Source organism: Seriola lalandi, unplaced genomic scaffold (genome assembly GCF_002814215.2).
Source record: "Seriola lalandi dorsalis isolate HSWRI2012SDOR001 ecotype SW California unplaced genomic scaffold, Sedor1 jcf7180002053903, whole genome shotgun sequence".
Classification (NCBI taxonomy): domain Eukaryota; kingdom Metazoa; phylum Chordata; class Actinopteri; order Carangiformes; family Carangidae; genus Seriola; species Seriola lalandi.
The window spans coordinates 31479-53667 of NW_019524456.1; the positions used below are offsets into that span (position 1 = coordinate 31479).

Here is a 22189-nt window from a genome sequence, read left to right on the forward strand (position 1 = left end):
TTTCTTGTTGTTACCTAGAAGTTGCCAGGTAACCAGCACTACAGGTGGAGTTGCTACACAGCAGCACTGGGCAGATGGATAAAATGTTGATAAAAAAAAAATAAAAAATCCTCAAGGCAAAAAGAAAAGCGATGGACAAAAAGGTGTTAATTGTTGTGAACTTTAAAGGTGCTGGTAGGCTTGCTATTTACCCTTGCTTCCTGTCTTTAAGCTAAACTAAGCAAATCACCTCCTGGCTCCAGCTGTATATTTTACATACAGACATGAGAGTCGTATAAATCTCATTAAACCCTTTCTCCTGAAAGTGAATAAGTACATATATCTTAGGAACTCAGCATACACACATACGCACCCCCAGCTACACACACTCACAAAGCCTCGTTCGGCCATTGTTTGCATAATGCCAGTCACAATGTCCCCCCATTTCCCGAGCCAGTATCCCTCTCTATTTCCTCACCCTCCATTCAAGGTACAAACACATTAAGGTTGAACTCCTAATAGCCTATGTGATGGATACTAGAGCATAATGAGCTCTTTATGAGACTTAATACCTACTGTTAATCAATGGACATAGCAGGGCACTTTTCAATACTACTTTCTAAGCATTTTAAAATGATCCCTCATTGAATAGATTGACTCACATTCTGTATCCTTCTCTCTCTTTTTCTCCCTTCTCATTCTTCCTCCGTCCCAGCATGCAATTAGTTGCATCACATATTCTGAATCAGATGATGCCTGTTCTTTAGAAATGTCCCTGCCCGCTCTGATATTGATAAATGCGATCCAGACTGAGAGATATTTTGATGAAAATGCAATGCTACGCTTTAATGCAGTGGGTGGACCAGACTTTCCTCGGCCTGGAGCAACAGAAACATGGATGACCTATTTATTACCATAAATATCCCATACAGGCAGCTGCTGGAAGCGTTCCTGTCAATTACTGCTGGTTGTTGTATTGTTGTACTTTGATCTTTAGCTGCTAATGTAATGCACTGCTCAAGGCCGCTGCACAAGTATCATGCCGTATTAGCATCATAATCATGTATAATCTGCATCCACAAGTATAAGATTTGAATAGATTAAAAAGGGGCTGTCTATGATGCAACAGAAGTGGACAGATCAGGCGTGAGCACGGAGGAGGTGATGTCTTGATGTGCACGTTTAGTTTTGTTACAAGTTGTATTACAAGCTGTGTCAAGTTCAGGTAACACTGTTATCTCAGCACAGGTACCTCCATACTGTATATGTGCATTTGTGTGTGTGTGTGTCTGTGTCTGTGTCTGCGTCTGCGTCTGGGTGTGTTTGATTATCCCTTACACCCTCTAAGGGAGCAGGATTCATTCTCACTCTGATAATGAGGGAGAGACTAGCAATGCCCTCAAGTCATTTCTCCTCTTCTTCCAGCCTTCCTGTTGCATCCGGCTGCTTTCCTTTCCCTCTCGCCCTTTACCTTTTTCCAATCTAGATTTTGTCTCTTTTCCCATCATTCAGCTTTACAACCCCCCTTTTTTTTTCTTCCTTTCTTTCTGTATTATCTGCCCCCCACTTGTCATCATTGTTTTCCTTTTGTGTGTCAGTATTCATGCGTCGCTGACATCAGTTTAGTATGACTGGACCGTGTTTGAGTCACTCTCTGTGTTTATGTCATAGATTTAAATGCTGGCTGACCATTTTTCATCAGCCTGGTCGATGGTTGACTATCTCTGTGGACCACAGCGCTGGCAGCTCTGTTTCTCCCCACAATAGCCTTACTTATCTCGCATCAATACTCTGATGTGTTACATATTTGCCTGCTCTAATGTCCATTCTCCGCGCTCCTTCTTACCTAACTTTCCCTGTAGATTCTCTGGGGAGTGCAAAGCAAGAGTGAGTCACAGCAGTGCATCCATTAATTTTATACCAACCTTTCGCTGTCTTTTCTGCTCTCTCCATCTCTCTCCCTCTCTCTATCTCTGTTTTCCAGGTGACTGAAGTGGAGATTGACATAACGGAGGCCCGCTAGGAGGCCCTTCCATCTCCCCCCACCACCACCTCATCTTCCTCCTCTTCCACCGCCTTCTCCGCAGCTTACATCTCTCCTCCCTGCTTCCCCACCCTCCCCGCCACCATGGATCTGAAGGATCGTAGGCACCGTTCCCTGACCAGAGGCCGTTGCTCCAAAGACTCCCAGTACAACACTTCTTCCTTGGATGCAGATGAATGTCGTGTGCCAACGCAGAAGTCCTACAGCTCCAGCGAGACGCTCAAGGCCTTCGACCACGAGCAGAGGCTGCACTACGGCGGCTGTGTGACTGACCTGGTTCACCACGAGGCGGATGAGTACTCGAGGCAAGGTGAGTTTGTAGAGTCCTTTCGAATATTTTATTATACAATAGTTTTGGGCTCAATCCATACTGTGCTGGACTGGAGACACTGGAAAATAAAGTGCATTTTATGAACTTAAATGAATAGTCCATCACTTTGGGAAACATGTTTATTCACTTGCTAGCAGAGAGTTAGATTAGAATATGGACACAGGCCTCATGTCTGTACAGTAATTTAAACTACAGCCAGCAGCTGATTAGCTTAGCCTAGCATAACTAGACAAACAGGGTTTAACAGCTAGCTAATGGAATACACCTCACTAATTAACACACTATAGCTTGTTTGTTTACTCAGCACAGAAATGTGTGAAAACAAAAAAGTTGAAGTGTTTCAATGTTGTCAGCTAAGAATTTGTGCTACGTCAGTTAGTGGTTAATGTGTACTTCTGTATGACAACTATGTAGCTACAGCCAGTTAGCTTGGCTCCGAACAAAGACGGAAACCAGGGGGAATCAGCTAGCATGGCTCTTTTTAAAGGGTAAAAAAAAATCTGCTTTACCGACACATCTTAACGTCAATTATACTTCATACAAAAACTGAAGTTTAAAGGCTACTTGTTGTGGTTTTGTCTTTTTTTTTTTTTTAACTAGGGGAGCTGTTTCCCCCTGCTTTTCCGTATTAGCAACCTTCCCCTCAGACCAGTGATTGTGTTGAACTAAACAGCTGCTGGTGGTAGCCTCATATTAACTGTACAGACATGAAAATGGTATCAATCTTCTCATCTAATTCTCGGCAAGGAACCGAGTAAGCATATTTTCCCAAAATGTCAAACTATTTATAGTTAGTTAATTTGCATAAAACATTTGGGACAGTATTATTAAGCATGGCTGGGATGGTTTTGCAGGTTTCATAAAAAGGAGTTCATGAGATGTTGTATGGTTCTGTTACAATAAGTATTTCATACTGTCTACATGTAACAGATACTGAAGGCTGCAAATTGAATCTAAAAAGCAAAACTAAAAACTCAAGGTCGTGGCAATTTCCTGTCAAAATGTTACCAATAATTTCAGCTCTCTAAACCCTGCACATACGGTTGAGCCAGGCGTAGCCAAATAGGGCCCTTGCAGTCCTGTTATGTGATTCTAATATTACCTAAACATCTGGTATCACACATCCATCAGTCACATTGTTGCACATGTAAATGTTTTCCAGCTGCATACTACTTTTAGCCACTGTGTGCTTTCTTGTCAGGCAAGCTGTTAATGTAATCAGATGGTGTAAATGCTGCACTTTGCAGCAGAGGACCAAAGCAGACCTTTAGCACTGGTGAGCCTGTCATAATGAACTTCTGTATCCCCCGGTGAGCAAGTTAGCCGATAGGCCGATAGGTCATCTCTAAAGGGGTGGGCCTGTTCACATAGGCATGTCTTTAAACTGTGTGTGTGTATGTGTGTGCATGTGTGTATGTTGCGGAGGGACATGAAACAGGCGGTATCGATCCCTGGCTGGTGAAAGGAGTCAGATTCAATGGGATTGATCTGTGCTAAGCTCTGTTTTCTCTGCATGGACACAGACAGGAGAGGGCGAGAGCTCAGTGCAATGCAATACAACAATGCAGAAGACAGTAGAATAACACAAAAAATCCCCCTAAGAAATAAATAAATAAATGAGTGTGTTTGAAAGTCCTTGATGGCATTTTCCAAATGGAACATCTTCATTATAGCTTGAAAAGGCAGACCTCCTCTCAAGGTTTCATGTCTAACTGTGCGTGGTTTCAAGAAATAAGAGAAATGGATCAATGTGACAGTAGCTTAAAGAAGAAAATGTATTATGGAACTGGAAAAATGTTTTTTTTAAAGAAAAGAATACAATAGAAAAGCATACTTTGTAGTACGGAGGCAAAGGTAACCATGGAAAATAGAGGATTGATTGGCACGACGGATGAAAGACTGGAAGTCAGTGGTGTGTGCTGTTCGGACACACTCCACTGCTGCACTGAGCTGACCTCACACCGGGCGATAGCTGGTCGATACCACAGTCCTCTCAGCCTATCAGCTCCCTTCAAAAGCCCAGAGCCACAGATGCATCGTGGGAAGTGTGGCCACAGGAGACCAACAGTGTTGCAGCACCATATGGACTGTGACACCACGGGAGGAGGAGTAGTGCTGGAAGGAGGGAGAAAGAAAAGCAAAGGAGTTAGAGTGAGAACGACGCAGCGAGAGAAGCAGCAGATAAACAGTTCTCTTCATCTCTCAACCAGATATTTTTATTTATAACTAATACATGAGAGTGAGGGATTGAGACAATGAATTCTTCTTTTGAACAGCTTGTAGTTTACAGGCAAGATGGTACAAGTAGACAGAAACTTTATTTTCTTCACCAGGAACCACTAAAACAAGACATGAGGGAGACTGAATCCAGATAATTTCCTTGTTGTTTTACTGAATAATCAACAATGTTTTGAAGGAGAGGTTTGATATCTGAACTGACCTGTGTTATTAGTAATTCATGCGCTGATGGGGCCACACTAGAAAATGTGATTATCTTTGATTAAATTATAATGATGTTATTCTTTTTGGTTGGGCGAGCCATCATGGCTTCTCTGCTTCTTGCTGAGGAGTTTTGAGGTCATCCGAAACTATTCTCAGACGGTAATTTTTGCTTAAATGGTTACGTGTGGCACAGGCAATTTGCAGGTCTGTGGTGTGCTAATGCATATTGACTTGCCCTTACACATTATATTCATGTGTGAGACAAAGAGGTGTGAGTGATGCACAGGTGGGGCCTGGGCACTGAAACATGCAGTTATAATCACACAAAGTCCTATTCCTCAGTAGCTCACTGACTCACCTGTAGTACTTTGAGAAAGCTTCAAAATTTTCATTATTTTTGTTGCTTACACTTCTTTCATTCTGCACATGCACAATGCACATATTCACACATATTCACACATATTCACAAGTCAGTTTTTCTCGGGGCTGCTTTTGTAATTTTTGAAAAATCTTTTGCTCTGAGTTATTCAGTGCAAATTATTAGGTGTATAGCAGATGTCCTCAGGTTGTGTTCTGAGTGAAATAAAAGAGCATGGGTGACGTCTTGGAGCACAACTCCAAGGACGTGAAGACTTTTTTTCAGTTGTCCGAATCATGCTTACAGGTATACAAACAGGTGTGTAACAGATGTTGCTTTCATGTAAAAGCTTAAGCAAATAGTGGCGTTCTTACTGTATCACTGCGCGTGCACAGAAGTTGTGTTGTAGCTTACTGCAGTCTGACTCGAAAGATATCACTGACTTCTAAAATAACTTACTTAGTGCACATCATTACGCATGAAAAGCACCACTGGAACTTCAGTGTTTCCTGAGGCGTAAATCCAACTTAAAAAGGAACATCATCTCCCTTCAGAACCATATCTGGAGTGTTGGGAGTCCTTTTGGGGCGTTGTATATTTATGTTTAGTGGCTCTGTTCCTCCCTGGCATGAAGTATTTTCTGTGGACTTACCTCCCAGCCCATCAGGCAACTGTGTGCTGCTTTAAAATGAGCTGATGTTATTGACCTCCGTTTAGGCCCGCCCCAAGTCTGTATGCTGGTAATGTATTCCTCCTACATCCAACATATTTGGTTTGTGCTTGCATTTGCACTTGCGCTTGCACTTGCATCCAGTTTCAGAAAAAGATACTGTAACATCTTTGTCTCTATTGTGCGCTATATATTTTTTTTAATATTTGCTGACCATACATCTGCATGAAAGAGACAGAAATTGTACCTCTGACTTATGTACAGTTAAATGTCATCCAGAGGTCAAAACCAGGTGGTTGTGACAGCTGTTTCCCTCAGTCAGAGATACAATCGACCAGTCGGAGCTTAGTGAGCGGGATTAAGAAGTGGGACATCATCTTACTACGTAAGGTATCTGCTCACATTCATTAAAGATACAAACAGAAAACAGTGACAAGCAGAGCGGCTGCACAGACTGCATCAAGGATGAATAAATGAGATGAAACTTAATGGTAATTCAGTCTCATTATCTGGCCGCCATTGAGAGACAAAAGAAAGCACTGTTGTATTGTACAGTATATTGTTGTATAATGTCGAAATCCCTTTTTCAAAGAACGTAACTATACCAGGCTGAAGATGCTATCTTAACATGTGCAAGTTTCAAGCAAATCCTTTTTAATTTCAGGCTTGGTTTTTTTTTTTTCAGCGTTTGAACACTAGCTATACCAAATGGCTCCTTGCAGATTTTGACAAAGTGGGTTCAGTTGTGTTCTCTAACAGACCCCCTGCTTTCGTTTGGATCTCAGCTCCACTGTTTCCCCATTACACACTTATTATCTAGTCTGCTTGGATAAGCACAGCCAAATAACACATTCTTTCCTCACCATAACATGCAGCAGCCTGGAAAGCTCATTAAAAGTGTTCACTATTTAACACCACAAAGCAACATATTAGAATACATCAGTGATCCCAATAAGGTAGCAGCCTCATTGACATAGAACCAAAAATATTACACACTCACACACATTCATTTGCTTTATTTTGCACATAAAATTGGAAGAGCTGGTCTCATGTTCCCGTCATATTTATTTTTCACTGGGTTAATTTGGGCTAAACTGCTAAACAGATAATCCACGGACAGCAATAAAAATATGACAAATGTGTAAACTCGCACCATCCCCTACTCTCCTACAGCACCAAATTGTTGTTTGTCTCCTGTCTTTCATCTCTCAGCCAATATCGGCTTTTTTGAACCCACACTGTACGTCTCCCAGTCTCCCTCTCGCAGTCCTTCTGTGCAGCTTCTATTCAGCACATCCCAGGGGTGTGTCGTCCCCACAGGTCCTCCTCTGGACAGCAGGCATTATTAAGCTCACTGCTTTCTCTAGGAGCTTTGGCCTTGTCCTTTTCAGAGCAATCTAAATGAGGCCCTCCACATTCTAGTCCGCTGCTTTGCCCCTAGGGGTGAACACCACACCGAGAATCCAGCACCCACCCGCCTGCCTTACTGTCTGGACAACACTCAACATCATCTACCGTCCCTATTCATTCTGTCTCTGTGTCTCTCTCTGATAGTCTCTGATCTTTCCACCTCTCACTTTTTTTTTCACACTTTCTTTTATGTACTGTTTTGCTCTTTGGTCACACCTTTCATGGCCGCTTTCTCTTTCTCGCCACCATCACCACCAACCCATCTCTCACACCCTCGCTGTTCATGTATTGTTGCTTTAGTGGTCATATCACACATTTGTTATGTTGAGGCCCCCTCTATGGCTTTGATGACGAGCACACTATGTGTCTTTGTGTTCGATTTCACAGAGGCTTCGCCCACTATCTTAGCTTTATAGGCTTGACCTCTCATCTTCATAGACGCACGTATGTTCTGATTATATCAGAACAAGCCCATTCAAACCTGTAAGATGTGTCATATACATATTGTGTAATGCTGTTTATCTCATTCTGCATTCCCTTCACTCTATCAACTTTGATGTGACAAATAACTACAGTAGCCAAGGATTGCTTTGTCCAAAAACTCTGCCAAACTCTGCATGATTGCCTCCCCTGCCTTTATTCAAGACCAAATGGCAAGGAAAACGCACTATGGGGTGGCTGGGAGGAGGCTTTATGCTGGAAGTGCATCCTCTGCTTCCTCTGTTATCTCCATTCTTTGGGGATAGAAGCCTTCCAAGTATCTGTGAGAACAGCAGCAGCAGCAGCAGCAGACTCTCATAATGTGCCCTCTTCAGCAAGATCCAGGGACTAACCCTAACCCTCTAGAGAGAACAGCCTCCTGTGTGACAGTGTTTGGAGAATCCTCTCTGGCAGGATGAGAGGAACCTGCCTGACAAGGATATAAATGTGATTTATCAAGTCCTTGACCACGTCAAATCACCACTAAGAGAGAGGGAAGTGTTTACAATACAAGCAACATTTGGAGGCTTGGTTCTATCATAAGAACAGTCCACCAGCTTTGCACGCAGACAGTTTAAAAAAAATTCCCCTTTAAGACAAATGCGTTGGTTACACAGGTAGTTCAGGACCCCGGTGTCTGATCCCCGGTAGTGGTGCCTGGACGTCACAGCAAGAGATGCAACTGGCTGTGTTCACTGGTGGGAAGCCAGTGAGGGTTCTCGTCCTTGTTGCTTCACAAGCGACTTCTTCTGCTTGGTCGGGGCCCCTGCACAGTGGTGGGTTGAGTTTGGGGCATAGCGTGTACCCAGCGCATGTCACGCCTCTTGGTGGAGCTTATCGCTTGCAGTGGTCATGTGTCACAGTAGCAGCACGTGTCTGTTTGCAGCCCTCTGCAGGCCAACAGTACAGCTGGAAGTGACCGCAGCACACAGGGAATTGGTCATTGAAAATTGGGTGTAAACGAGTTCAAAAATCCGCAAAAATCAAGTGAAAAGAAAATACAGAATTTGTGTTTATATGCGTCTTTGTGTGCACACATGCCTGTGTGCCCATGCATTCCATTGGGTTACAGTCAACCTGGACTGCTGATGATCAAAGAGAGAACAAAGCAGCTGCATGCTATTAAAAATAAATGGCAGTGAGATTAAATACAATCCCCTCCCCTCTTCCTCAGATCCCTCTTTATCTTTGTCTTCTGCCTGGCGTTCTGCACCTCTGCCAGCTGCTGACACTCTAAAGCATCCCGTAGCTGCAGCAATAGAGCAGTGGAGTCGCTGAAGAATATCCTGGGGCCGACTTCGACTCATCTCCTCCGGTCCTCGACGCACTCCCACTCACCCCCATCCCAATATTTTGCTCATTTATGGACAGGAAACTGCTCATGAAGGGTTTGTATGTGTGGCCCCTACACATGCAAGGAGATCTGTAAAGGGGAACTTAATTGAAAGTAACATCTGGTTGAGCATTTGGCACTCTCAGACACACACTCAGGATACTGTACATGTCGAAAGGGCCCAGTTTACAGACTCACAGCGGCTCTTTTTCCCTGTGCATGGATATGTTTGTATAAAATGAGCGAGAGCGATTAATAGTTGTTTTGGGACTAAACAGAACGAGTGGCACTAAGTACAGATCTATGAGAACCCAATGAGCACTTGGGATTCACTGTATAACATTATCCACACAACTTAGAGTACACCTCAGCTTAGTGTGTCAAATCATGTCTGCGCTATGAAAGTGAAAGTGCTAGCTATTAGCACTGATGTTGGCACAGGTGCATGCGTACACACGCACACACTGGGTAACAAATGAGACAAATAATAGGAAGAGGCGGGGGAAATGCATGTCGAAGGTGCCAGCTATTTAGCACCGATGCTAGCTCTTATTCACACACACAAATATTGGGCAACAAACAATACAAATTAAAATGAATTAATAGATTAATTCGATTTAAAAAATCTAGTAATTGACAGAGTCCAGGGGAACGCGTGCTGACATCTGCAATTTCCTTAGACTAAAAATCATTTATCAGACAATGTTGTGTGTGTATTTTGTGAAAGTTGAGTTAATCTATGTTTACTATGTAATGACCCTCGCTGACTCTGCTTTGGCAGCTTGTGATAAATGAGGCAGATTGTAAATGTCACTGTTATCAAGTGGTTTTTTTTTTCCTTTCTCAGCCGAGTCACTTGCTTCCTAGGCTGTAATTAAACATGTTCCCCAGCCACAGAATTTAAACGTGTGTGTGTACGTGTTTGTGTGCAGACGTATGCCACATTTCTTACAGCTACATGTGTATGTCAGTCGTTGCTGTAGTGACAAAAAGGACACCTATGGAAATGGTTTGCTTTTCAGCTGATGTTGCTGGATGTGTAAATGAACTTGCACTAGAGGATTACCATGCAGATGACGATGCTTTACGAACGACGCTATAGATTCTGTGAAAATAAGTGTTTCAGAAATGGGAGGCATGAGAAAATTGAGGAATTACATATATGCAAGTGATAATAGATGATGTGTTGCTGATACACAAAACTAACACAGGCAAAGAAAAAGAACACAAGAACACACCTTTTTTTTTTTCGTCATCATTTCATCTTGCACCATCTGTGACCTCAGCAGTCCATAAATTAATCTGTGATATAGTCACATATTGTCCCCTATGCAGGATCAAGGCTGCATTTTCAAAGGTGTTTTCACAAGTGTTTGTTTTTTTTTTCTTCCTGGATCGACAAAATGTTTGCCCACAGTGAAACCAAGATTTAAATCCTACATTTGCACAGACTGCACTCTTTTTCCCGGCTGTGCAGTGGCCGCAGCAGTCTGCGGAAATATTAGACTTAAACCTTGTGCAAACATTTTGTCATTCAGGGAAGATAGTAGAAATCTGTGGGATCCTAACAATACAATTAAGTGTTTTGTGACCATGTCATGGAGTGCTGAGGTTACAAATGTGGCAGGCTTACTCTAAATCATGATCACACTGGCAAAAATATAGCTTCTGTTTAAAAGTCATTCATTTATTGTAAGTTAAAACTTGCATGAAGAAGATGTGCTGTTGCCATGGTTACTCACAGTTTAATTAACCTTGCACAGTGAGTTACATTGGTGGTTAAACTGTTGACCAGAATTTCGATGCGTCTTGTCCAACCTGCCAGACTCTCACTGAATTCCTGTGTCCAAAAACCTGTTCATCCCCAAACACAGTGGAGCATTTTGGACCAAGAAAGACGTCAAAACATTCAAAACAATTAGACACAAAACACAAGATGCTATTAATTCCTTTAAAAAAGATCTAATGAAACTAAATTGTAGTAAAGTTTAAAACTAGTAAAGCAAGGAAACTGTCCACTAGTAAAGAAAAAATATCCTGAAAAACCTTGGCCAGCTGAGGGAGAACTTACACATGTAAGAATAAAAGATTATTATACTGAGAATTTTTAAAGAAAAGAACAAAAGATTTCAAACATAAATATAAGATATAAAAAAAACTAACAAGAATAATGACAAGTAGCAAAAATGACTACTACAATAAACTACTGGAGGACAACAAAAACAATATTAAAAATACATGGGCGATATTAAATTCTATGATTAAAAATTAAACTGGGGAGGCAGGATACCCTAACCATTTCCTGCCAAAAAAAATAACACAACAATTAATGACACAGCCTTGGTTGAAGATGAGTTCAATGAGTTTTATTTTTTTTGTTGGTGTTGATCCTGGTTTGGCTGAGTAGACTGCAAAGACTGACAGCAGGTGTGATGTTTGAAAGTAAAGATATATATGTTATAGGATCTATATTTATACAGGGAATAGATGTAAAAGAAGTGATTGACACTTATAATAAACAATAAGAAACCCGTAGACTGGACTGAAATTGACATGTCTGTGGTTAAAAATATTATTGACTGTCTGTCTGTAACCATTCTAGAGTCGTGCATTGTATAAAACTGGAGACAACATGTTCTTTGAAACTACAGAGCTGTTTCCTTGCTCCCACAGTTGTCAAAAATACTGGAAAAAATATGATAAAATTATAGTTTATAATACATATTCAAGACTTGATGACTTCACTACAAAACACAATCTACAGTATGATCAGCAATATGGATTTAGAGCCAGAAGGAGTTTGTAGAAGAAATAACAACAATAGCAACAACAATGGAAAATAAAAAATATGCAGTGGGTGTATTTCTTAATCTCAAGATCTCTTAGATCATGATTTACTATTTTAAAAAAATACTTGCTTTCAAATATAAAATTCCAAATCATGATTACTTAAGGTTTCTTGTCAGGGGAACCAAACAGAGCTAAAAGAAAATGAAGCATTAGCAGTAAGCAGTGTGCATTGCCATCTGTTATAGTGTCAGAAATTTTCCAGTCCCAAAGTGGATTTGAACGACAGAAAAACAACACAACAGGAAAAATAGAATGAAAAAGGAACACACAGGAAAACTTACAAAGAAGCAGGACATAAAGGCATGTGTGGGGATGTCTATACCTCCCCCTTAACCTATATACAGAAGTAGAGAACTCACAGTAAATCCCAGAATAAACCTCTTACATATCTCATTTCCTTTGGTATTTAAGAACATATAGGAATAGTATATATGCATATTCATGTACTGTATGCGCTAGATCTGTATTCCTGAATGTGTACTGCGATGGATCCATATATAGCTGTCCAGTGCACACTCCCTATTGATCTTAACTCACTATACACTGCATGGTCATTTTTAGTCAATTGGTAATAGTACACTGCATTTATTCATAGGTTGGGGTTTATATGTTCTCTACCTGTCAGCAGTGAACAAGTACAGCTCCCCCATCCCAGCTTCCTTGACAGATCCCCCGGCAAATTATGAATCTCATCAGTCAAATTAGGCTTTTCAGCAATCCTCAAAAGCCTTTAACTTTAGTATTGATTTTTCAGAAGATACATGTGGAGCATCCCAGTGTTAGAGGCAACAGTGAGGCGTGACTCCCAGTCTAGTCAACCTTGGCCTCTATTCATGGATGAGAGGTGTTTCACTGCTTAGTGCTACACCTCTCAGTGACAAGACCTCCTCCAGAGTGCATGGTGTTGTGTCATGTCCTGTCATGTCCTGTCCAACCCAGACTGCTGTCCTCTGGGCAGGAGTAGAACTTGCCCAGGGATGGATGACATTTGTTACACCTATTTTGGTCTCCTCATTAGGAGGTGCAAGGGCCCCTGTGGCTCAGATGGGAGCCAAAAGAACAGATGTCATCAGGGAGGTGTGGGAAGTGTTTGACCATGACACTCCTATTTGGGCATATCTGTTAGGTCGTTACTGCGCTGCTAATGGCTGCGTTAATGACGTGCCACATGCTATGGGACATGTGTGTGTGTGTGTGTGTGTGTGTGTGTGTGTGTAAATTGTATTTTTGATAATCAACACCAAGCCCTAAGAGGTTGAATGTCAATGTGCCCCGTCATCCTGTCATGACTCAACAGTCACACAGGAAAGGTAATGTTGTAAGACAAATCAGTCACTCACTCACTATGAACAGGAAGCCGATAAAAGTAAAACAGAAAAAAAAAAGATTCAATAGCTGGTGGAAATTTAATGAAACAAAAATATTAACATCCACATTTTAAATGAGATAAAACAATTATTTCAGTTCCATTCTTCCAAATGGCAAAATGTAAATTGTTTTTTTTTTAATATATATTCAAACATATGAAACTAACCATACTTAGATCCGTGATGTGCCTGTTGATGAATTCCAGTGTTTGAAGTAATAGTGTGCCTGCAAAGGCTTTGTTTACTTATTAGAGCAAAAATGCACATGTTTAGTTTCCAGATGTCAAGATAAAGGATTTTAATCTTGACAGTATCATCTGCTACAAACCACTTTGTTTTTAATACAAAGAGAGTCAAAGAATAATCTTCTTTTTGAGGGATGAGGCAGTTTATCTGATGGTCATGAGGATGATGACAGAGATAAGATGTTTAGCCAAAGAGAAAAGAAAGACTTCTACAGTAATACCCTAAAACCCTTTAATACTCTAAATAAGGGGTTACAGGTTGACTAGAGAGCAGATCTGTGTGTTAGAAAAAAGACAGAAAAATCTTCTTCTTCTTCTTCTTTTGACAATAGAAATCACAAGTATTATTTATTATTAAGGAAAGTGATATTAAGAATTCTGCAAAATCCCATTCAATGACAACCTTTTAAAATGTTTTTATCATTCCTGTTTTATATCTGTACATAGCAACTGCATTGTGGATAAGGTAAGGGTAACATTAATGATTATAGCGAACAAACTATAGTTACCATATAAGCTAAAGAAGGTCTTTTGTTTTGTTTTTTTGTTTTGGCTTCAAACAGCCAAAGATGTTAAATGAGAAGTTGTTAATGAGAGTGCCAAGAATGAATCAAAACCGTAAAGCTGAGGCTGGTAAAACCAAAACAATTAGCTGAAAGACAATAAAGCGCTGCAGAGAGCTAAGGAGAGCTGCTGGTTGTGTGATAATTCTCTGTGGGTTTGTCACTACAAACGGCCCCTTTTCACTTTACCCATAGTGATTTGATCCATTGTTAATATAAAAAATATTCATTAGAGAATCTTTAAGCTCATATATGAATTGTTACTTGATATGAGCTCCAGTCTCCCTTATCATGAACTACAGAATCGGTCCAATACGAAGGTAGGGATGCTGGGCTGGTATCTTCATGTATAACTGAAAGAGTTTGACTTATAGATGAATAGAAGAAAAAAACACACACACAAAAAATAATATCTTACAAAACACGATGATCTCATTATCAACATCTGTAGAGATTTTTCTTCATTAGCATCCTCACCTCTGAAGGTGCGTACGTATACACCGGTGCAACATTCACTTCATTTTATACACTACTTCCTCTCATCACCATGGAAACCCTGCTTTGTGAAGATGTTTGTTAGTAGTCTCCACTGCTGCACTGTGCGTGCCTGTGTGTGTGTGTGTGTGTGTGTGTGTGTGTGTGTGTGTGTGCGCCAGAGTAATAATAGTCTGTGTGATAATAGTAGCTACACAACAATCCCACAAACTCCATTCTCACTCTCTTACAGACACAAACACTCCCGTTGAACTTTAACCTTTGCACAACATATATTCAAGTCATCTCCAGACTACCCTCTGCTCAGGTGCTTTCATTAAATCCACTATGTTTGCATATAATTCAGGTATAAACAGTACAGCTCGGTCTGTCTCCATCTTCTTCTCTTTCTGACTCTTTTGGGTTTTCATCATTTTTTTCACCTCGTCTTATGATCACCTGTTTTCGTCACTGGCTCTGCTCCCTCTCTATTTCACTCCCTATTTTTTTCCCCATATCAATGAAAGAGCAAGTACATTTATCTCCCCCTCACACAGCATAGCACAGCAGCAGTCTGGGTGAACCAAACTGAACTGTGGATCTCTCTTCATTGCTTTGACACCAAATGAATTCAATGACCACGTCTCTCGAGATTCATGAATTCATGAATTTTCTCACTCAAATCTCTCCGCAATTGTCTCTGGGCTGTATCTAAAGCCCGTTTTGAATATGTTTACATACTCATTTTCCTTTTATAATTTCATTACTTTCTATACAAAGAGGGGGCCGCTTTGAAAGAGGCGATTTACATAAACATGGGCAGAGATAGACGAGTGCCTGAAAGACGAGAAGTAGTGATCACAAGAGTGAGAGGAGAGTGTGTGTGTGCGTGTGTGTGTGTGTGTGTGTGTGTGTGTGTGTGTGTGGTGGGAGATGAGACGACTGAGAGGAAGACCATCTGTACTGTAGTCTCCGATGAGTATAGAGCTATTACTATTCATTATCCTCAGTAGATATCTAATACATACTGCATATGTATTTTTCATATAGAGTGTACAGTGTATACACAGTGTTTACATGGCAGGTCTGGGATTATTTCATAGTTTTTTTTTTTCACTATTACTATTTCTATTTTTTTACTAGTCGAGAAGACTAGTGTTATAGTAATGATGAAGTATGTTTGTAAGTAGTTTTAAATATTCTGAAAGTGACATTGTGTTGTTCCATTTTTGTGAGGACAGCTGCACAGATAATTTTTGAACAATGAGAAATGTGTGTAACCAATTTGAGTGTAATATTCCCCATCTTCTCTTATTATCCAGCTCTCCTTCACTGTCCTTTATTTTTTAATAGCGCGCTGAGCAGCCCAATGATTTTTTAAATACATTTTGTCTTGTACTGAGCGACTAGGAGGAAAGACGGCGTGACAGATTATGGGAGATACAGTAGAGCAACTTCAGCTGGGATCTGATTCCAGGGGAGTAGGAATATGTGACCCCTGAATTTTTGGTGGCCTCCTCGCTATATTGTCTCTGCTTTGTCATTTCTGCAGTTTCCACTGACTTTTCCCTCCTGTGTCTGTTGAAACATCTCTTAACTTAAGCTCTCTATTATTAGGAAGGAATATATATCTATATTTTATTGCTTCATAATTCACAGAGAAGAAAACACAAAAGAGAAGTTCATTTTCTGCAGGGATACTAAAGTGCAGTGCAGATGAATTTTGAATTGGATGCAAATGAAAATGGAAAATATTAAGAAATGGCACATTTTGGCTGCTATTAGCCACAAATTCTAGCATTTCCTTAGCTATGAAAAAGAAAATAAGGCTTTTACTGTTATTAAGAGTAATTTCAGCTATTTCAGGGGATTGTTGGGGAACCTGCCGTGCACAGTTGCATATGCTTCCTGATTTTCATGCATCCTCCACCCAGGAGCAAATCAGTTCACTAGTTCAGCACTTCAGGGCAAATCTGAGCTGGCTCTGAACTAGCGCTCCCTCCAAAGCTCAAAATGGCATGTCTGAGGGTGGCCTGCACCGTAAACTATTGGATCTGCAAAAAGCAACATAATTGCAGGCATGGAAGCCCACAGGTCCTGTCTGCTTTACATCCTTTACAGAATTACACGGTGGGGTGAGGGAAAGTCAACTAGCATAATGCAGAGTCCTGCTGCCTATACTTTGCCTGTCAAACTGCTAACAAGCACAAATGATTTTTTAATGATAGGCCCCTCTATCCCACAAAGCTGTCTACGCAAAAACACTCATACACACACACACACACACACACACACACACACACACACACACACACACATCCATAATGAGTTTTATCAAGGGATGTACATTTGGTTTAATGGATCACTGCAAATGCCATTCCCATTCACGCTGTTGTATTTGAGTTCCAACAAGATGCCTCCTTTTCCCCAGTGTCACCTATTTTTCTGAGACACAACATGCGGTGAAGGAATCTGGCAAATGATGATGTATATCAGGTGTAGGAAACTTAAGTCCCTGTTGCGAAAGGAAACCGCAGCTTCAACCAGTGTTTCTAACTAATGATGGGTCTTTGGAAATCACTGGGAATATGTAAGATTATAGTTTTTTGCTTTAAGAAACGCTAGGGGTTGCACTCAGAACGGGTGTGTTCCCCTAAGTACAAGTGAGACAGTGAGATGTGACCCCATGAAGCTTGAGCAATAGATCCATAAGTTTGGAAGGTTATCGTGGCAGCAATCATTTTATCTTTCCATTTGATGATGACGTTGAAAAGCAGGATGTTCACAGTACAAAGTAATCTACTGGGAGTGTGCACTCGCTCGTATTTGATTGGCCAGAGCATTACCTTACACTGCAGCAAAACTGAAGCCTGGTTCAGCTTTCCTGCCAGATGACCCTGTGTTTTTTTTCTTTTCTTTTCTTTTTTTTTTTTTTTTGCCACGACTGCATCGCCACACTCCCAAGAAGAGCGACAGCATCAGTGGTTTCAGAAAGTCCCCTCCCAGTGGCTTATGTTTACCTTCAAGTGACAAAGCCCTATCATGGTCATATTAATTATGATAGGAACAAAGGAGGAAGTCAGGTGACATTGCTATAGAGCAACAAATTCCATGTCGGGAGTCGAGGTAAACATTGAATTTTAACACAAGGGGACCACTGTTTATTTCCCATTTCTTTTCATATTGACCATGACCATTCCTGAGAGCTAACTACTTCTTTATTACTGAAACCATGTTTTAATTTGAACCCAAAACATGATCTTTCCCTCAAACCTAAGCAAGTTGTAGCGAAGCAAGTTCGGAGCTACCTGATCCTGACCAAACTGTGACTATGGCATAAAACAGTGTTTACAAAGGCGTGGGCAGATTATATTCCCTTGCTTCAGCGTATGTTGTCATTTCATTCGGGGGACTTGTTGCACTGGACTGGCCTCACTCTAATGAATGAGGTGGCTGCCTTTTTTTCACACTGGGCTGAAGTTAAAGTTTTAACTGACTTGTTAGTTCTGCTTCTGCACTGCTTTTTCAGGTTATTTCCATCCGACTTAATTTAGTCCCATTTTTATTTGAAGTTGATTGAGCATGTCCTGATTGAGGCCCTGTTTCCATGCACACTGAAAAACAAGTCTGCATTCCATTGTGTCGACTGTGTAACCTGTCAACTCAGAAACCCCCCTGTTCTTTCTTTTTCTCACATACCAATACACATTTCACACCTGTCCTAGCCCTCCCTTCCCCTCTGTCATTCACTCTGTCATTCACTATGTCAGTTAAAGGTATTCATGGGAGTCTTCTAGATCATATTGTTTTCACCATTTAGCACATTCTAATGCATATGTCCATACACGCACTCCTATACACATTGTTAACCCACTTTTTAGTTCTGCATTGTCATAATTTGCATTTTCTTCATTCTTCTTATTCATATTTCATTAAATATAACCATATACTGTATTTTTTGACTCTCATTCAGTATATACCGATGGAGGTGCTTCTTGTAGCCTATATATTGTATTCTCTTTCCACGTCTGCTTAAACTGAGTACCTAACTGTGTAACCCTCCTTTTTCCTCACCTCTACACATTATCGCATGTTTCTTTTCAATCCTGTCTCATTTCTCTCCCTTCCTACGTCTTTCTCTCTTTTCTCTTCTATTAATGAAAAGCATTCAGCGACGAATTCTGGAGCATTTTTCCTCTTGCCCTATACCACAATCAATCCGTACATACGCCGCATTCATGTTGAATGCACAGATCGATTGACAGACAAACATATACAGTACGTGCCAGCATGTATGCATTGAACAGACACAGATGTGCGCGGCCCAGGGCAGCTGCCGAAGCTGCACAAGGCTCAGAACACACGTTAATGTGCATTATAAGTCCGTGAATGACAGTGGCAGCATTGTGCGGAGAGGAAGGCATTGATCGGATTAGAATGCAGTGCCACATTTGCCCCCACATCTGTCATAATATCATATTACAAACATGCGATTGGTTTTCTATTTGCAGAATAACTGAGATAGATTTTCATGTCTGCTCCAACCCCTCGCACCCATCCATCTTTCTTTGAGTACATGTAGATTGCTACGGCATCGGGCCGCGTCTACTGCTGATGGTGATAAGGAGTGATTGGATTTTGCATGTGTAATCACTGGTTATGGGATGTTAATTGTACAGAACGGTGGCCTGTGGGATGTAACATTAGATACGTGTGGCAAGCACACACGCACAGACACACACACGCACACTCATGCACACACTTTCATGTGATGTAACTGTGTCGACGTAGCGTCAGTTTAGACTAGAAGATGTCATTGTAGTTGGAGCGGATGATTTGCGGAAAGATGTGATTGTGGAGTAGACACTTTTCTTAGCAAGCAGTTCAATTCAGGATGATATTTGCTGACTGATGTTAAAGAACCCGTGTGCTCTACTCTCTCAGGCCTCCTGGAGTTCTCTCCCGTCCTCCTACGATACCTCATGTCAGGTATGGGTTCAACAACTACAGTTAGATCCTGTGTATGTACAGTAGCTCTGTAGTGTAAATTACCAACAGACTGTGAAAATCCCTAGTGTTACGTATAGTAAAGAAGCTTCCTTTTGTCATCCTCTATGATAAGTGGGAGGAAAAGACAACGAAGCAAAGAAGACAAGGAATGGTAATATGCCATTTGTACTGTAGCTGGTTGGATGCTTGGCAAGCTGTAGCCTCGTAGCTGAATCCACCTGTGGAGTTATTTGCTTGCCTCTGCTCTCTAGTCCAGTCCATCTGTTTGTCTGAGTAGGAGTATAGAGCCTTTCACTACTTCCCTGGCTAAGTTTCCTTTCAGCCGCCCCCCCCATTCCCTCTTGGCCCGCCCGCCCCCCCTCCTCATTACTTTCAGCTCAACTCTCGAGTTTCGGCGAGGCTGTGAAGAGGAGCCGTGAAGATCCAGCAGACGATTTTCATCTGTTTAATTCGTCTCTCTCTGATTGCGGCCGTACGCCTGATGAGTCACAGTTAACCCAGCCACGCAGCTGTGTGATTCCCAGTGCATTGATTCATACAATGTGCCGCCACAATGCCAACCTCTCTTCGCTTGCCTCTTCCTTTCCCCTCCCTCACAAACTGCTAATGAAGTGAATCACAACTGTTTTTCCCCCGATCCCTTTACCCCAACAGCTGATGGTGAGCGATTGCATCCACAATACTCTTTTAATTAGTATAGAGAATAAATTGGTTGAGCATGCCTTTTTCCTTAATTGCTTTTTCCTCAGCTTGGATTTAATTGGGCTGCAGCACTGTTTATTGATCTCCTTTGATGTGCTTTAATTTGGATAATTTTATATATTTATTTTGGACGTGACAAGTCGGTTTGTCTTGAGGGGGAGAGTGTTAGGCAAGCGGGGCCGGTACTGCAGCAGACTGCAGTACACTCAATGAGCCTGGGGTCCAGCATGTGATGGGAACTAGGTGGGGAGATGATCAAACCCAGAAGGCAGCAAAGCAGCTCCACTACAGTCTGAGAGGCCTCAAGTGAACAGCTCTTTGGTCTCACATCAACACCTCATGAATGCCAATGCGGAGCAGTAAAGCAAGGGCGGCAGGCCTTCTAAGCCGGCCTTAACAGGCCTTCAGGCCACTACATGTTCCTTCCAGCAGCTAGTTTGTAGTTTGTGCCTGATTCATGCTGTGTCATCTCTCCCCCTCCCGCCTGCCACAACAAAGCCCAATTTTTAGCCTCCGCCTCCATAGTTTCATAATTAGTGTGCTTCTCTGCGTGTGATTTGTTTGCTAGATATGCGTGTGCATTTGCTCGTGCGAGCATTTGTTTGTGTAAGTGTCTCCATTTACTGCCTTTACTTACATTGCTCTCTGCACTCAACTTGTGTAACTCCAATCCCTCCCACGCAGGCGGTAACTTCACCCTGGCTGAGCTGGGAGTGTGTGAGCCAACTCCCACTCCGCACCCCGCCGCCGTTCCCTACTGTCCCGACCTAGGCCTCCTCCAGAGAGGCTACTCCCTCAGCGCCGGCTCCGATGCAGACTCAGACCCCGAGGGACCGCTGTCTCCAGAGCGAGCCATCCAGCTGTGGGCCGGACGAGGAGGGGTGAAATCCCGCCGCAGCTCAGGAGTGTCCAGTCGTGAGAACTCGGCGCTCACCCTCACCGACTCGGAGAATGACAACAAGTCTGATGACGAGTCAGGTAGGACAAGAGGCTCTTGAAAGTGTGGTCAAGATGATGTGTGTCAAAGTGCAGGCCCATTAATTAGAGACAAAGTGAGTAAGACTTGATGAGGACATAAGAACAAATGGGGGAGGATGGTAGTCGATGTTTAAAGGAATCACAAGGGAGATTTCTTCTTCTATCCTAAACAAGTTTGTCAGTATTGTTAAAATCTTTAGACCACCTCTCAAACAGATAGCCATTGTATGAATTGCGGGTGAGTTAGATTTATTGACTGAGTCAGTTTCTGATCTGAAGAACAGTGGTTGGACCCCCCGGAGAGAACCAACCTTATTTTCATCAATAGCACTTAGCCAAAGCCTTCTAACTCTACCCTCTTATACACTTATCTGCTGAGCTCTCACCACTGCTCTGTCAGTTTTCAAAAGAAAATCTTTTAGATTTTTTTTTTTTTTTTTTTTTTTTTTTTTTGGAGATGGCAGCACTGGGGCATTTTAACTTTTGTGATCCAACACCAAGACAGAGAAGGTAATCTTTACTTTTCAAGTGCATCCTCTCTTTGAATCTCGCAGCGAGTGTCAGGGTGTGATGTTCCCAGAGGGAAATTCCTTCCTCCTGGCAACATTGTTTATTGCCAGCTTCCCATTTTCTTGTTAATACTGACGCAGTCGTAAACCTGCGTGCGCTGAGGTGTCAATGGAGGTTAATGAAAAGTGGATGGAAGGAAAAGCAACAGTCTAATTAATTGAATTCTCGGCAGCCGCACGTATCAGCTGTGGATCAACCTCTGTTGGACTGTGGGCCTCAGAATCACAGACAACTTCTGTCGACTGATCAAACTACTCAACACCTATTAAACACGTCAAGAAACACCTTCCCTGAGATGTGCCTCTCATCCCACCACCCGATAATTGCTTTGTGGTTAATTACCAAGCTAATCTTGCAGCCACAGATATCAGCCGCAGACGCCG

General features: G+C 41.8%; 1 protein-coding gene across 1 annotated transcript in view; it reads left to right on the forward strand.

Annotated features, from left to right (window-relative positions):
• The first annotated feature begins 1968 nt into the window (after window positions 1-1968).
• Window positions 1969-22189, forward strand: part of LOC111652088 (teneurin-2-like) — a 31193-nt gene continuing 10972 nt past the window's right edge. Inside the window, exons 1-2 of the mRNA XM_023402231.2 lie at window positions 1969-2333; window positions 20943-21236. Coding sequence (XP_023257999.1) covers window positions 2108-2333; window positions 20943-21236 — 520 coding nt within the window. The 5' untranslated portion in view covers window positions 1969-2107. The remainder of the gene's footprint in view (window positions 2334-20942; window positions 21237-22189) is intronic.